The 17,080-nt window shown below is 35.2% G+C and overlaps 1 protein-coding gene across 1 annotated transcript in view; it reads left to right on the plus strand.

The window, feature by feature from the left end:
• The window catches only part of WDR70 (WD repeat domain 70), a 282,763-nt gene that overhangs the window by 102,617 nt on the left and 163,066 nt on the right, over positions 1 to 17,080 (plus strand). The window contains exon 9 of the mRNA XM_055422159.2: positions 1,027 to 1,103. Within this exon, the coding sequence (XP_055278134.1) occupies positions 1,027 to 1,103 (77 nt within the window). The remainder of the gene's footprint in view (positions 1 to 1,026; positions 1,104 to 17,080) is intronic.

Genomic DNA, 17,080 nt, shown 5'->3' on the forward strand with positions numbered 1-17,080 from the left:
CTAGTCCCTCCAGGCACTTCTTCAGTCCTTTTTTCCCTACTGCAGGAAGAGATCCAGATCTCTGGTCGCTATTTGTACTTTGTTAACATGAGCAGAAAGTCAGGAGTTGGCCAGATACGATTGAGACATTGCGGGCAACTTGAACTGGAGATGATCTCCAGGCCCATGTGTGGGTACTTCAGTTCCAATTCAGTCTTTCCAGAGAGCTACAGTTATTTTCCTTCTAAGTCATTTAGATATGCACATTTTACTGCTTTGAATTTAGCTTTGTTTTGGACCCTTTCAGAATAAGAGGCCTTGCTATTATTACACTAAAAAGTATTAGGCTCTTTTCTGCCCCATTTGAACCTGAATTATTGTATGAGACTGGTCTAACTTACTTTGCTACCTAGGAGGGAAATGTGTGAGTGCAAGTATGTGTGTTTTGTGTTTGAAATATATATTCTGTAATGGATTTTGTAAGTGTGTCAGTTTTTATACCAACATCACATTGTTTTATTTACAGGGCTTTTATATCATGCTCCATGCTTAGTAGGACTAATCTTCCTGAATCATTTTAAAGATGCTTTTTCTTTTCTCACATACACAGCTTAAAGAAGTGGGAATTTCCCACCCCCACCTCCATCCTCTTGCTTTTGTCTTGTTTACCTGTAATACTTTCTATTCTCCTTAATTCTTTCCCACTGACTTTTTCCCATTGTATTGTGAATTTTCGTCTTACTTCTTTCCTAAAAAAAAGCTGTTATTCTCCCCTCTCTTTCCTTTCTTTCTAAGCATCTGTTATATATAAGCACTGTACTGATTCCTGGGCAGAAGGGGTTACATGGTGAATTAAAATTAAAGTGAAATAAACAAAGCATATTATGAAATAAAACTGAAATAAAATAATATCAGTTTGTAATTAAAATAGTGTGCCTTGGAGAGGACTAAAGTTTTACTTACTTTTAAGCACAGTATGTCAACTTTTGGTCAGTTTGTTTACTTTTACATTTTTTAAGGATTTTTTTCCTTTTTTTTTATTTTAAGGGTCACACAGCAATGCTTCATACTGGATCATGGCATCCCAAAATAAAGGGAGAATTTATGACTTGCTCAAATGATGCGTGAGTATTGTTGATGATTCATCTGACACATTTTTGTATTTCTGTATTTTCTTTAACATTTATATTGTAGCAGTTTTGCCAGTAAAGTAAGAGATAGGATATTAAGAATCGTTATGTTTATATATTCTTGTTCTCAGCTTTGCCTTGAATTCATCTGACATACAAGGTTTGCTTAAATAAATATGAAAGCTGTAAAAATGAGGGTTGGTATGAATTCCAGTAGAGTTTATTAGGGAGAACAGTGGATCAGATTGATGCTATTAAGTAGACTCAAATGACTCTAATGTTTGTTACTTTTTATAGTAAAGGCTGATTTCCATCTGAATCTAATAGCTTATATAAATTTGTTGCTTGTGTATTTTGGTAGTAATAACTGAAAAAATTGATTAAATGGTTATTAAGATTCTTTTGAATTATATTTGTTGGCTTAAGATTCAAGAATATTACAGGGAATATTTGAACAGCTTTTTCCTATATTGTTATGTTGTATGGTTCATTTTTAGTATTGAGTAATTTACAAGAATGAGTTATTTGTAACACTACAGATAAAATTTCAGTGAAAAAATCTTAAAAATAAAAACATTTATATGGTGTTATTTAGGTGAAACACTATTATATTTTAGATAAAAAAGAATGTCTTTGTTTTTAGGTTATATTGTTTTTCATCCTTTTGTTTTCTGATATTTATAATTTACCTCATTGCCTTTCACAACTGCTATTCATACTCTTTGATATTTTATGTTTCCTAGAATTAATCTTTAAAATAATAGACAAAAGATATAATTTCACATTCATTGTGCAGTTTAGAAAATGAGTCGATCTAAAAGGAACTAAAAATTGATAATATACAGGATATGACTGAAACAGGATAGTACATTTGGTTAAAATTTATGGTAAATAGAATTATATAGTTTTTTCTTTTATCTTTGTCTTATTATCTTTCAAAACACTTAAATTATGTGTCTTTATAGTCATATTCTTTATTTTAGCTTTAGGAAAACAAATTTAGCAGCTGATCTGAATTAATAGTGTTCCATGGCCCAGTCAGGTTTATCCTAGGAATCTATGGATATTTTACAATTATGAAATTTTACCATTAAGAAATTTTCAATATAATTCAATATTTAAAAAATTAAAGATGAAGAATCATGTGATTTTGTTATAAAATAAAATTGAGTTTCGATAGGATTTAGTAATCTTTGCCAGTAAAAGTTCTAGGAATAGAAAGAAATTACTGAAGACTGATAAAAGCTGTTTACCAAAATTTAAAGTAAATGTTTTATTTATACATTGGTGAACACTTTGCATTTAAATAGGAAGCAAGACAGAGATTCCTATAACTATTTAGAGGCTTTATACAGTATAGTAAGAAAAGAAAACATGTAGATTGATGTTAATGTTGGAAGAAAATAAAAAACACAGGATCTAAGCTACTCTGGTTAAAAACTTGAGCTGAATAAAAGCCATTGGAAACACAGAAAACATCTTGTTCTCAGAACTATTAAGGATGAGGCTGAATGGTGGCTCTAATAGTTGCTAACACAATAACTTTTATGAGGGCTACAGAAGCTTTCTCCAAATGGATTTTGAGTATACATAAATTAGTCCCCTGAAGAAAGACATCCATGATCAAAAAAGTTTGAGAAACTTTGAGTGTTATTGAGGCCAGCAATTCACAATAAACCTTTAAATGATTTTGAATAGGGTGTAAAGAAACCTGAAACCTATTTAACTTTGTTTTATTCTCTACATGTTTTGGGTAAAGTTCTAGGGCATGACATTATTATACTGGGTGTAAAATGTAGTTTGTCTCATTCGTTGGAAGAACAATTCTTTCGTCCCCCGCCCAAGTCACTGACTTACCGGTATATTTTACATTTGAAGCTGTATACAAGGATAAGTGGGCTTTAACCTTAGGGACCTCCAATTATACAGATTCTTTCCTACTTTTTAGAGAAAACTGTCACTAATACATTCAGGTGGTTTGCAGTTTGATTGACTTCTCCTTGGCCTTTGAGGATAGTAATTAGCAACGGACTAAGCTGTAGGAGATCAGTCCAGATACCTAAATCAGTCAACAAATATAGTATGTGTAGTGTATGTCAGGTACCCTGTGTGATCCAGGTCTCTGCCTTCATAGGACTTACATTGAAGTGGAGGTGAGTGCTGGGAGGTAGACACGGTATAGATGTATAAATTAATATTGTTTTATATAGTAATAACTGTGAAGAGTAAAGTAAAATAAAGCAAAAGGATAGAGAATAGAAGGGTGTAAAATACGTGGAGAAAGCCTTGGAAGAGGTGATATTTTAGTTGCGATACCGTGCACATAGGGCATCCTGAGGGAAAAGAGCTTTCCAGGCCAAAATAGCAGCGTATTTCAAGACCTTAAGAAGAGAGTGTAATACAGCATATTTGGGGGACAGAAAGTCCAGTTGGACTGACATTTTGTTGGTTGTTAGGAGAGGTGAGAATGATTTGAATTGAATTTGGAGAGGAAGGCAGATCCTACACCATATAAGGTGTTGAGGCTAAGGTATGTTGGGCTAATATTTTAATGTAGTCACAAGACAAGTTATTGAAGAGTATGAGATCTGTACCATAACATTATTGAAAGTAAAAATCAATAGGAATGTTTAAATGCCAGGCTGTTCTGTCAGTGGGGTTTTCCTGTCAAGAATACTAGAGTGGGTTGCCATGCTTTCCTTAAGGGGATCTTCCTGACCCAGGCAGTGAACCTGTGACTCTTGCTTCTGCTACACTGCAAGCAGATTCTTTACCACTGAGCTACCGGGGAAGCCCCATATTGTGAGCAGGACAAAGAGATAAAATATCAACTGCACATCTTTCCGGAGAAGGCAATGGCACCCCACTCCAGTACTCTTGCCTGGAAAATCCCATGGATGGAGGAGCCTGGTAGGTTGCAGTCCATGGGGTCGCTAAGAGTTAGACATGACTGAAGTGACTTAGCAGTAGCAGCACATCTTTCAAGCTTCACTCTCTTTTATTAAGGATTATTTAGGATTTAAACTAGGATTATTTCATCAGACTTCACTGAGCTCATATCAGTAATATCGTCTTCTCCTCCCTTTTCCCCATTCACCTTTTATTTCTCCTTCCTTCTCCTCATTTTGGGCATCTGGGAGAGTACATCTTTTGGATAGTATAGCCATGGTATGGACAGCCTCTTGATAAAGTTATCCACCTCAGCACCTGTGTGTTGTCACAGTTTTATGTATTTAGTGTGGGCACACAGTGAATGTTTGTCAGGCTATGGCTGTCAGCAGTGTAGGAGGACAAGGGGAGCTCTGGCGGGCCAATCCCAGCCATTCACATAAGGAGCACAAGTTATAAATATGTTTAGATCCAGTAGGAGTGAGGCATCAGCATTTTTGAGAAACTATTCCAAAGGGGCACTCAGCATTTTGTTCTGGCCTCGTACACCAAATTAAATTATGGATGTTTCTTCTGAATGTGAGTTGGAAATGCTAGTGCTTTTACTTCTGAGTTTTATGAGTTTCAGTGTGAAACATGATCCCAGGATCGTGTTCTGGGATCATATTCTTACTTCAATTTAGAAATGAAATAAAAAGAGAGAGTAATATGGCAGTCTTTTCGGTTTTCCCAAGTTTACCAGAATGGAACACAGACAGTAAAGCAGAGCTTACTACGTTATGCTTGGAAGTAAATGTTAACAAAAACCAGATGGCAATGAAGATGAAAATGCGTTACTTATCCAGAGGAAGTCATTTCTCTTTGTGAATTTATATGGTCTGATAGGGGAGCATTTTATAATTGGAGTTGTGGTAGTGTACAGAGTGAGAAGACAAGTGATGCAAGTGTACAGAATTTGTATTAAGCAAGTTGCAGCTAAGCAATGAATCAGGTGCTTCTACCTTGCAAGTTTTCCATTGCTTACTCAGGAGTTTGTATCACAGAGGAATTTGTTCAGATCTATTGTGACTTTGTTACCTCCATTTCTGAGCATAGGCTTCTTAAGAGTACTTTACACTTGCACTCGCCTGAAACCATGGCATTGCTGTCTGATCAAGCTCTTATCCTACTGGAGGATGAAGGATCCGGTGGAGGCAAGTTGAGTTGTCCCAGCTGAGGCTATCCTAGATCATCTTACAGTCAGCCAAGCCCCAATTTGTGAGAGACCCCCAACCTAGGTTAGTAGAACTGATCACAGACACATCAAGGTAACTCAGCACAGAACCACCTGCCTAACTGGTAGACACATAAACAGTCATACATGTCTGCTGTTGCTTTTTCTTTAACTTTTAAAAACTTTGCTTATCTATTTTTTTGAAATACAGTTGATACACAATGTTGTGTTAGTTTCTGATGTACATCAAAGTGATTCAGTTATACATGTATGAGTGTGTGTATATATATATATTTATACTCTTTTTTAGATTCTTTTCTGGTACAGTTTATCACAAGATATTAAATATGATTTCCTATGCTATATAGAAGGAACTTGTTTATCTTTTATGTAGTAGTTTGTATCTGCTAATCCCAAACTCCCAATTTATCCCTCCTTATCTTCCCCTTTCGTCTTTGGTAACCATACCTTTGTTTTCCACATCTGTGAGTCTGTTGGTTTTTTTTAAATTTTATTTATTAAATTTGGCTGCACCTCAGTGGGATCTTTAGTCACAGCATGTGGGATCTAGTTCCCTGACCAGGAAATGGAACCTGGGCCCTCTTCACTGGGAGCACTGAGTCTTAGCCACTGGACCACTAGGGAAGTCCCTGTTTCTGTTTTGTAAGTAAGTTCATTTGTATCATTTTTAGATTCCACATGTAAGGGATATCACATGATATTTCTCTTTCTCTGTCTGATTTACTTGACCCAGTATGATAATCTCTAATCTGTCCATATTATTAATACTGCAAATGGCATTATTTTGTTCTTTTTTAATGGCTGAGTCATATTCCATTGCGGAGAAGGCAATGGCAACCCACTCTAGTACTCTTGCCTGGAAAATTCCATGGACGGAGGAACCTGGTAGGCTGCAGTCCATGGGGTTGCTAAGAGTCAGATATGACTGAGCAACTTCACTTTCGCTTTTCACTTTTATGCATTGGAGAAGGAAATGGCAACCCACTCCAGTGTTCTTGCCTGGAGAATGCCAGGGACAGCGGAGCCTGGTGGGCTGCCATCTGTGGGGTTGCACAGAGTCGGACATGACTGAAGCGACTTAGCAGCAGCAGCAGCAGCATATTCCATTGTGTATATATACCATATATTCTTTATCCGTTCATAGATCGACGGATACTTATGTTGCTGCCATGTTTCGGCTATTGTAAATAGTGCTGCTGTGACATTGGGGTACATGTAATTTTTCAAATTAGAGTCTTCTTTGGATTTATTCCCAGGAATGGGATTGTTGGATCATTTGATGACTCTATTTTTAGTTTTTTTTTAAGGAACCTCCATGTTGTTTTCCATAGTGACTGTACCAATTTACATTCCCACCAACAGTGTAGAAGGGTTTCCTTTTCTCCACACCATCTCCAGCATTTATTATTTGTAGACTTTTTGATGATGGCCATTATGACTGACATGAGGTGGTATCTCATAGTAGTTTTGATTTGCATTTCTCTAACATTCAGAAAACTAAGATCATGGCATCCAGTCCCATCACTTCATGGCAAATAGATGGGGAAACAGTGGAAACAGTGGCTGACTTTATTTTTCTGGGCTCCAAAATCACTGCAGATGGTGATTGCAGCCATGAAATTAAAAGACGCTTACTCCTTGGAAGGAAAGTTATGACTAACCTAGACAGGATATTAAAAAGCAAAGACATTTCTTTGCCAACCAAGGTCCGTCTAGTCAGGGCTATGGTTTTTCCACTGGTCATGTATGAATGTGAGAGTTGGACCATAAAGAAGGCTGAGCACCGAAGAATTGATGTTTTTGAACTGTGGTGTTGGAGAAGACTCTTGAGAGTCCATTCGACTGCAAGGAGAGCCAACCAGTCCATCCTAAAGGAGATCAGTCCTGGGTGTTCATTGGAAAGACTGATGCTAAAGCTGAAACTCCAATCTTTGGCCACCTGATACAAAGAGCTGACTCATTGGAAAAGACCCTGATGCTGGGAAAGATTGAGGGCAGGAGGAGAAGGGGATGACAGAGGATGAGATGGTTGGATGGCATCACCAACTCGATGGACATGGGTTTGGGTGGACTCTGGGAGTTGGTGATGGACAGGGAGGCCTGGCGTGCTGTGGTTCATGGGGTTGCAAAGAGTCAGACACGACTGAGGGACTGAACTGAGCTGAACTGAATAATTAGCGATGGTGAATATCTTTTTATGTGCCTATTGGCCATCGCTATGTCTTCTTTGGAGCAATGTCTGTATTTAGGTTTACTGCCACTTTTTGATTTGGTTTTTGTTTATTTAATACTGAGCTGTATGAACTCTGTAAGTTTTGGAAATTAAGACCTTGTTGGTTCCATCATTTGCAAATATTTTCTCCCTGTCTATATAGGTTGTCTTTTCATTTAGTTTATGGTTTTCTTTGCTGTGCAAAAGCTTATAAGTTTAATTAAGTCCCACTTGTTTATTTTTGCTTTTACTTCTTTTGCCTAAGAAAACAATGGTACAATTTATGTCAGAGAATGCTTTACCTATGTTCCTTTTTAGGAGTTTTATGGTGTCTTGTCTTATATTTAAGTCTTTAAGCCATTTTGAGTTTATTTCTGTGCATGGTGTGAGTGAGTATTGTAACTTCATTGACTTACATGCAGTTGTCCAGCTTTTCCAATACCACTTACTGAAGTGATGGTCTTTTCTCCATTGTATATTCTTGCCTCCTTTGTTGACAATTGACTGTAGGTATGAGTTTATTTCTGGTCTCTCTCTTCTAGTTCATCGATCTATATGTCTGTTTTTTGCCAGTACCACTCTGCAGCTTTATAGTATTGTTTGAAGTCTGGAAGACTTACACCTCCAGCCTTATTCTTCTTTCTCAGTATTGCTTGGTATGCCTGCTGTTTTAAGTCATTAAATTTTGAAAATGTTTTATTATATATCATAAACAAAATGAAACTTTTTTCTTATATATCGGTTGTTAAGTGATACAGATGATATTATTGCTTCATATTGCATAAAATCATGATTATATAGAATATCTTTGTTCTTAGAAGATACCAGCTGATGAATTTAGATGCCTTGTGTCTTGAGATATGCAACTTACTTTTAAATGGTATAGCAGAAATAGGCAGAAGTAGTATATTTGTTTATATTTGTATGTGTGTGTGTGTATGTATATATGAATGTGTATATATATATATATGGAAAAGAGAGAGATTGAGAATATAGATGTGACAAAATGAATGTTAGGGTATATGGTGTTCATTGGAAAAGGTATATGGATGTTTATTGTACTACTTTTAACTTTTTGGAGCTTTCAAGCTTTTCCAGATAAAAATACTGGTAAAGACCCTGAGAAATGCACTAACAAAAGAAACCAGCATTTTTTTAGACATAGTGGTACAACTCCCTCTCTCTCCTACAGCCAACAAACAACACCTGTTACACTCTGGGCATAATGTTCCCAGGAATATACTTTGGGAAAGAAGATTGTCACTAGTAAGTGATTTTTACAGTGGGATTCAGTAAATTATAATTATTTTTAAAATTTGGTTGCAGCTTGTAATTGGTGTACTTTACCAATTAAATTCTTTTAGTCAATTTTGGCAAGGCATAATAGAAAGAGCATGCACTTTCCAGACCAAGAGGAACTTCAGTACTCTACCACTCATCATAACCTTGAGCTGGTAATATACCCCTGGATTTTACAGGCTTTTGCTGGAAAGCTGCTAGGCATATTTGACTTGATTTTTATCATCAGTAACATAAATATAATAATAAAGTTCTCCAAAGAATGATGATTTATATAAATGGATCTCAGAAAATTAAACTTTTCTGTAATTCAGAGTTTTTTTCTATTTTATTTGGAAACTTAAAAAATATATTAGCTTTCTTTATGAATTATATTTAAAACACTTGTGAATACATAAGTGTTAACATCTTCATCATCTATAAGTTGCTACATCATAGTATATAATATGCGTTAGAAAAGTCTCGGTACATGCAGGCCTATCTTATAGCTTTTTGAGTTCTTTGACTGCTATTTTTACTTTGTTAATTTCCCCTTTCTATTAATTGTTATTCTCGCTAATGTTGTTTTGGTGGTCTAAGTACCACAGTTTCTCTCTGCAGTTTTTTGCTTCTATTAAGCTGTGTGCTGGTGCTGGGGTAGCTTTTTAGAATTTGTGCAGAAGGAACAAGCAGTTGGTGTAACATATGAGTTTGATCTTTTAGGCACATTAATTTTTGCCATCTGTGGCTGGTAGGAGACTTTTTCTTGCTTACTTTCTGATTCTGGATAGTTTTGTACTGTCCATGCTGCCAAATAAGTAAGCTAGTGTATATATTCCTATTGGTTCTTTTTTGGTGATCCCCTTATAGGAAGAGAAAATAATATTGTTTTCAGATGTTAACTGGAGTTATTGTGGTGATCACTTTGCATTATGTACAAATATTGAATCATTATGTTGTACACCTGAAGCTAACATTTATGTTAGTTACTCCTCATAACGGTTCAAGGTCTTAAACCATTTAGATCTTGTGTCTGCATTCTCTGACTTTGTTTTTACCTGATTCAATTCTTTGATCCTTTTAGCTAATGCTTTTTAAACTTTTTTTGAACAGTTGCCAGCATTTGTAACACTAATAGCTTTGATTTTATTTTCATTGTGTGTAATTTAAAATGTCTATATAATTTAAAGCATTTAATAGAAATTTTACATGAAACATAGCTTCATTAAAAAAATTAGAGGAACTTTCTTGGTGGTCCAGTGGTTAAGACTCCGTGCTCCCAATGCGGGGTTCCTGGGTTCAAACTCTGGTCAGAAAACTAAAATCCCACAGGCTGTATCACACAGCCAAAAAACAAACAAAAAACTGAATTAGTTAGGATTTAGGTGTCAGCAGACCCTAAATTCTGAAAATATTTTTACTCAGACTTGTTGGTGATTATGGTGAAATATGCTTATAATAAAAGACATAATTTACTTGGGCACATTTTAAATCTCCTTTTCTTCATAAGTTTTGAGAGTGATGAGAATTTATTCTCAAACTGCTGCTATAATTGAGATGAACACATTTTGGTGTTAGTTTGATTTAACTTCTATTGACAATCTTTTTCTGTAGGCTTGAATGGAAAAAAAAATAGAGATCTTTTAATTTTATCATACATTCATTTGGTTCATACAAATTCATTACTCTCAAAATAATTTCCTTTTACTCTGTTTTATTTTCATTGAGAAACACAGTAGGTAAAAAGTCTGTAGATTTTAAAATAGTGATAATAGCTCATTGCAGAGCTATTATCACTATTAAGTTATTATCATTTTTAATATTTATTATCAATAATACATTAATTAGTAATAGAAGCATTAATCAATATATTAATAACCACAGTTATGAAAATTATTACTATTACTGTTAATTTAATATAATTATTAATATTAAGAATTTTTAAGAATACAAATTCTTTAAAAGATTAGGTTTAGAACTTAGATTAGGGTTTATGATTGTGGTTGCCCTCTAAATATCACCATTCATCATTTTATGTGAGTTAATTTGTTACACAGACTGAGATTGGATTTTTGTTTTTTGTTTGTAATCTGTTTTATTTTAAATGGAAAATATCAGTGTTCTAAGTTCCTGTCATGAAATGTGATACAATGAAACTCAAAATCCTGGAATGTGTCTTATTTGGAGAATGAAATGAATAGTTATTGAGAACTATGCAGTATTTGGGGCTCTAGAACTAGTTTTCCTTTAGAAATTGTTAAGAGCCTAAAATAAAATAGGGCATTATTTAATCAGGTTTTTTTTTTAATGACTTGAAAACAACACATCAAAAACAGTCCAGATAATTTTTGATTTCATGGTGACTGAAAGTAATTGGATGCTGATCTTAAGTAGTTAGCCCTAGACGCAGAGGAGAAACTTCATATTTTACCTGTGACTTTATGGATGAATTATGTATTTATTACTCTGCTAACTGGTGATGATGTGGTTTGACTTACTAGTAAACCTTATTTTTTAAAAATAGATTAAAAAAAATTTAAACACTGTAGCACAGTTTTTTAGTGTTATTAATGAAACAGATGCAGAACTGGTCTTTTGTATTCTTTTTTTAAGTTGAGATATAATGTCATTTATGTTTTGTAACTCAAAATATGCGGATAAAGTATTACCAAGGGAGTTGAACTTACTGAACAGGTGAGAGTTATATATAGTTAAGCATTTTAATTTCATATACGTTTTAATTTTTAAGCTCTTACTATGCTTGAATAGCCTTTGCTTGATTATAATTTTCCTAGTACTTTCTTTTTTTTTTTTTTGGTGTTTTATCTTATTTTATTTTTTTTTCAGATCTTTATTTGATACATTTAATGCACAAGGTTGAATTACCTAGAACATTGTAAAGAGGTATACTTAAGTCAAAGAATTTGATCAATACATATTATTTTCTTTTTTTTTTTTAATTATTTTATTTTATTTATTTTTTTGTGACTTTCTCAAAATTTATTTATTTATTTATTTATTTTTATAATTTTTTTTTCTTTACAGTTAAAAGTATTTTTATTAAAAAAGCACAAATGCAAAGAAATGAACAGAGGAAAAATTATGCGTCGAACCTGGACTGGTCACTTATGATAATATACATGCTACAATTCCATTCTCCCCAATCATTCCACCTTCACCCTCTCCCACAGAGTCCCAAAGACTGTTCTAAATGCCTATGTCTCTTTTGCAGTCTCTTATACAGGGTTCAGGTTACCATTTTTCTAAATTCCATATATATGCGTTAATATACAGTATTGATGTTCTTCTTTCTGGCTTACTTCACTCTGTATAATTGGCTCCAATTTCATCCACCTCATTAAAACTGATTCAAATGCATTCTTTTTGATGGCTGAAAAATACTCCATTGTGTATATGTACCAAAGCTTTCTTATCCATTCATCTGCAGATGGACATCTAGGTTGCTTCCATGTCCTGGCTATTATAAACAGTGCTGCAATGAACATTGGAGTACGTGTGTCTCTTTCAATTCTGGTTTCCTCGGTGTGTATGCCCAGGAGTGCGATCGCTGGATCATATGGCAGTTCTATTTCCAGTTTTCTGAGGAATCTCCACACTGTTCTCCATAGTGGCTGTACCAGTCTGCATTCCCACCAACGGTGTAAGAGGGTTCCCTTCTCTCCACACCCTCTCCAGCATTTATTGCATGTAGACTTTTGGATAGCAGCCATTCTGACTGGTGTGAAATGGTATCTCATTGTGGTTTTGATTTGCATTTCTCTGATTATGAGGGATGTTGAGCATTTTTTCATGTGTTTGTTAGCCATCTTTATGTCTTCTTTGGAGAAATGTCTGTTTAGTTCTTTGGCCCATTTTTTGATTGGGTCACTTAGTTTTCTGGAATTAAGCTGCAGGAGCTGCTTGTATAATTTGGAGATTAATCCTTTATCAGTTGCTTCATTTGCTATTATTTTCTCCCATTCTGAAGGCTGTCTTTTCACCTTGCTTAGAGTTTCCTTTGCTGTGCAGAAGCTTTTGATTTTAATTAGGTCCCATTTGTTTATTTTTGCTTTTATTTCCAATATTCTGGGAGGTGGGTCTTGGAGGATCCTGCTGTGATTTATGTCGGAGAGTGTTTTGCCTACGTTCTCCTCTAGGAGTTTTATAGTTTCTGGTCTTACATTTAGATCTTTAATCCATTTTGAGTTTATTTTGGTGTATGGTGTTAGGAAGTGTTCTAGTTTCATTCTTTTACAAGTGGCTGACCAGTTTTCCCAGCACCACTTGTTAAAGAGACTGTCTTTTCTCCATTTTATATTCTTGCCTCCTTTGTCGAAGATAAGGTGTCCATAGGAGCGTGGGTTTATCTCTGGGCTTTCTATTTTGTTCCATTGATCTATATTTCTGTCTTTATGCCAGTACCATACTGTCTTGATGACTGTGGCTTTGTAATAGAGCCTGAAGTCTGGCAGGTTAATTCCCCCAGTTCCATTCTTCTTCCTCAAAATTGCTTTAGCTATTCGAGGTTTTTTGTATTTCCATACAAATTGTGAGATTATTTGTTCTAGTTCTGTGAAAAATATTGTTGGTAGCTTGATAGGGATTGCATTGAATGTATAAATTACTTTGGGTAGTATACTCATTTTTACAATATTTATTCTTCCAATCCACGAACACGGTATATTTCTCCATCTATTAGTGTCCTCTTTGATTACTTTCACTAGTGTTTTATAGTTTTCTATGTACAAGTCTTTTGTTTCCTTAGGTAGATATATTCCTAAGTATTTAATTGTTTTCGTTGCAACAGTGAATGGAATAGTTTCCTTAATTTCTCTTTCTATTTTCTCATTATTAGTGTATAGGAATGCAAGGGATTTCTGTGTGTTGATTTTATATCCTGCAACTTTACTGTAATCATTGATTAGCTCTAGTAGTTTTCTGGTAGAGTCTTTAGGGTTTTCTGTGTAGAGGATCATGTCATCAGCGAACAGTGAAAGCTTTACTTCTTCTTTTCCAATTTGTATTCCTTTTATGTCTTTTTCTGCTCTGATTGCTGTGGCCAAAACTTCCAGAACTATGTTGAATAGTAGTGGTGAGAGTGGGCACCCTTGTCTTGTTCCTGACTTTAGGGGAAATGCTTTCAGTTTTTCACCATTGAGGATAATGTTTGCTGTGGGTTTGTCATATATAGCTTTTATTATGTTGAGGTATGTCCCTTCAATTCCCACTTTCTGGAGGGTTTTTATCAAAAATGGATGTTGAATTTTGTCGAAGGCTTTCTCTGCATCTATTGAGATAATCATATGATTTTTATTTTTCAGTTTGTTAATGTGGTGTATTACGTTGATTGATTTGCGGATATTGAAGAATCCTTGCATTCCTGGGATAAAGCCCACTTGGTCATGATGTATGATCTTCTTAATGTGTTGTTGGATTCTGACTGCTAGAATTTTGTTAAGGATTTTTGCATCTATGTTCATCAGTGATATTGGCCTATAGTTTTCTTTTTTTGTGGGGTCTTTACCAGGTTTTGGGATTAGGGTGATGGTGGCCTCATAGAATGAGTTTGGAAGTTTCCCTTCCTCAGCTATTTTCTGGAAGAGTTTGAGCAGAATAGGTGTTAGCTCTTCTCTAAATTTTTGGTAGAATTCAGGTGTGAAGCCGTCTGGACCTGGGCTTTTGTTTGCTGGGAGATTTTTGATTACAGTTTCAATTTCCGTGCTTGTGATAGGTTTGTTCAGATTTTCTATTTCTTCCTGGTTCAGTTTTGGAAAGTTGTACTTTTCTAGGAATTTGTCCATTTCTTCCAGGTTATTCATTTTATTGCCATATAATTGCTGATAGTATTCTCTAATAATCCTTTGTATTTCTGTGTTGTCAGTTGTGATCTCTTCATTTTCATTTCTAATTTTATTGATTTGTTTCTTCTCCCTTTGTTTCTTGATGAGTCTGGCTAGTGGTTTGTCAATTTTATTCACCTTCTCAAAGAACCAGCTTTTGGCTTTGTTGATTTTTGCTATGGTCTCTTTTGTTTCTTTTGCATTTATCTCTGCCCTAATTTTTATGATTTCTTTTCTTCTACTGACCCTGGGGTTCTTCATTTCTTCCTTTTCTAGTTGCTTTAGATGTAGAGTTAGGTTATTTAGTTGACTTTTTTCTTGTTTCTTGAGGTGTGCCTGTATTGCTATGAACTTCCCCCTTAGCACTGCTTTTACAGTGTCCCAGAGGTTTTGGGTTGTTGTGTTTTCATTTTCATTCATTTCTATGCATATTTTGATGTCTCTTTTGATTTCTTCTATGATTTGTTCATTATTCAGCAGCGTGTTGTTCAGTCTCCATATGTTGGCACTTTTAATAGTTATTCTCCTGTAATTGAGATCTAATCTTACTGCATTGTGGTCAGAAAAGATGCTTGGAATAATTTCAATTTTTTTGAATTTACCTAGGCTAGATTTATGTCCCAGGATGTGATCTATCCTGGAAAAGGTTCCGTGTGCGCTTGAGAAAAAGGTGAAATTCATTGTTTTGGGGTGAAATGTCCTATAGATATCTATTAGGTCTAACTGTTCTATTATATCATTTAAAGATTGTGTTTCCTTGTTAATTTTCTGTTTAGTTGATCTATCCATAGATGTAAGTGGGGTGTTAAAATCTCCCACTATTATTGTGTTATTGTTAATTTCCCCTTTCATACTTGTTAGTAATTGTCTTACATATTGCGGTGCTCCTATGTTAGGTGCATAAATATTTATAATTGTTATATCTTCTTCTTGGATTGATCCTTTGATCATTATGTAGTTTCCTTCTTTGTCTCGTTTCACAGCCTTTGTTTTAAAGTCTATTTTATCTGATATGAGTATTGCTACTCCTGCTTTCCTTTGGTCTCTATTTGCATGGACTATCTTTTTCCAGCCCTTCACTTTCAGTCTGTATGCTTCCCTCGTTTTGAGGTGGGTCTCTTGCAGACAACATATATGGGGGTCTTGTTTTTGTATCCATTCAGCCAGCCTTTGTCTTTTGGTTGGGGCATTCAACCCATTTACGTTTAAGGTAATTATTGAAAAGTACGATCCCGTAGCCATTTTCTTTATTGCTTTGGGTTCAAGTTTATACACTCTTTCTGTGATTCCTGTCTATAGAAGATCCTTTAGCATTTGTTGGAGAGCTGGTTTGGTGATGCTGAATTCCCTCAGCTTTTGCTTGTCTGTAAAGCTTTTGATTTCTCCTTCATATTTGAATGAGATCCTTGCTGGGTATAGTAATCTGGGCTGTAGGTTATTTTCTTTCATCACTTTAAGTATATCTTGCCACTCCCTTCTGGCCTGAAGAGTTTCTGTTGAAAGATCAGCTGTTATCCTTATGGGAATCCCCTTGAGTGTTATTTGCTGCTTTTCCCTTGCTGCTTTTAATATTTGTTCTTTGTGTTTGATCTTTGTTAATTTGATTAATATGTGTCTTGGAATATTTCGCCTTGGGTTTATCCTGTTGGGGACTCTCTGGATTTCTTGGACTTGGGTGATTATTTCTTTCCCTATTTTAGGGAAGTTTTCAACTATTATCTCCTCAAGTATTCTCTCATGGTCTTTCTTTTTGTCTTCTTCTTCTGGGACTCCTATGATTCGAATGTTGGAGCGTTTAACATTGTCCCAGAGGTCTCTAATATTGTCCTCATTTCTTTTAATTCGTTTTTCTTTTTTCCTCTCTGTTTCATTTATTTCTACAATTCTATCTTCTAGTTCGCTTATCCTGTCTTCTGCCTCTGTTATTCTACTGTTTGTTCCCTCCAGAGTGTTTCTGATCTCATCTATTGCATTATTCATTGTATATTGACTCTTTTTTATTTCTTCTAAGTCCTTATTAAATCTTTCTTCCATCTTCTCAATCCTTTTCTCCAGGTTATTTATCTGTAACTCCATTTTACTTTCAAGATTTTGAATCATTTTCACCATCAAAATTTGAAATTCTTTATCAGGTAGATTCCCTATATCTTCTTCTTTTGTTTGTGTTGGTGGGCAATTATCTTGTTCCTTTACTTGCTGGGTATTTCTCTGCCTCTTCATCTTGCTTATATTGCTTTGCTTGGGGTGTCCTTTCCCTCTTCTTGCAGTTTGTGGAGTTCTCTTTATTATGTAGTTTCTTCGCTGTGTGTGGGGTTGGACAGGTGACTTGTCCGGGTTCCCTGGTTAGGGAAGCATGTGTCAGTGTTCTGGTAGGTGGAGCTGGATTTCTTCTCTTTCCTTTAGAAGACAATGGGCTGCTTTTCTGGGAGCCTGATGTCCTCTGCCAGTATTCAGAAGTGGTTTTGTGGACTTTACTCCACGTTCAAATGTTCTTTTGATGAATTTGTGGGGAAGAAAG

This window comes from Moschus berezovskii, chromosome 18, assembly GCF_049115385.1.
Source record: "Moschus berezovskii isolate FMDL1 chromosome 18, NW_MosBer_1.0, whole genome shotgun sequence".
NCBI classification, from domain to species: Eukaryota; Metazoa; Chordata; class Mammalia; order Artiodactyla; family Moschidae; genus Moschus; species Moschus berezovskii.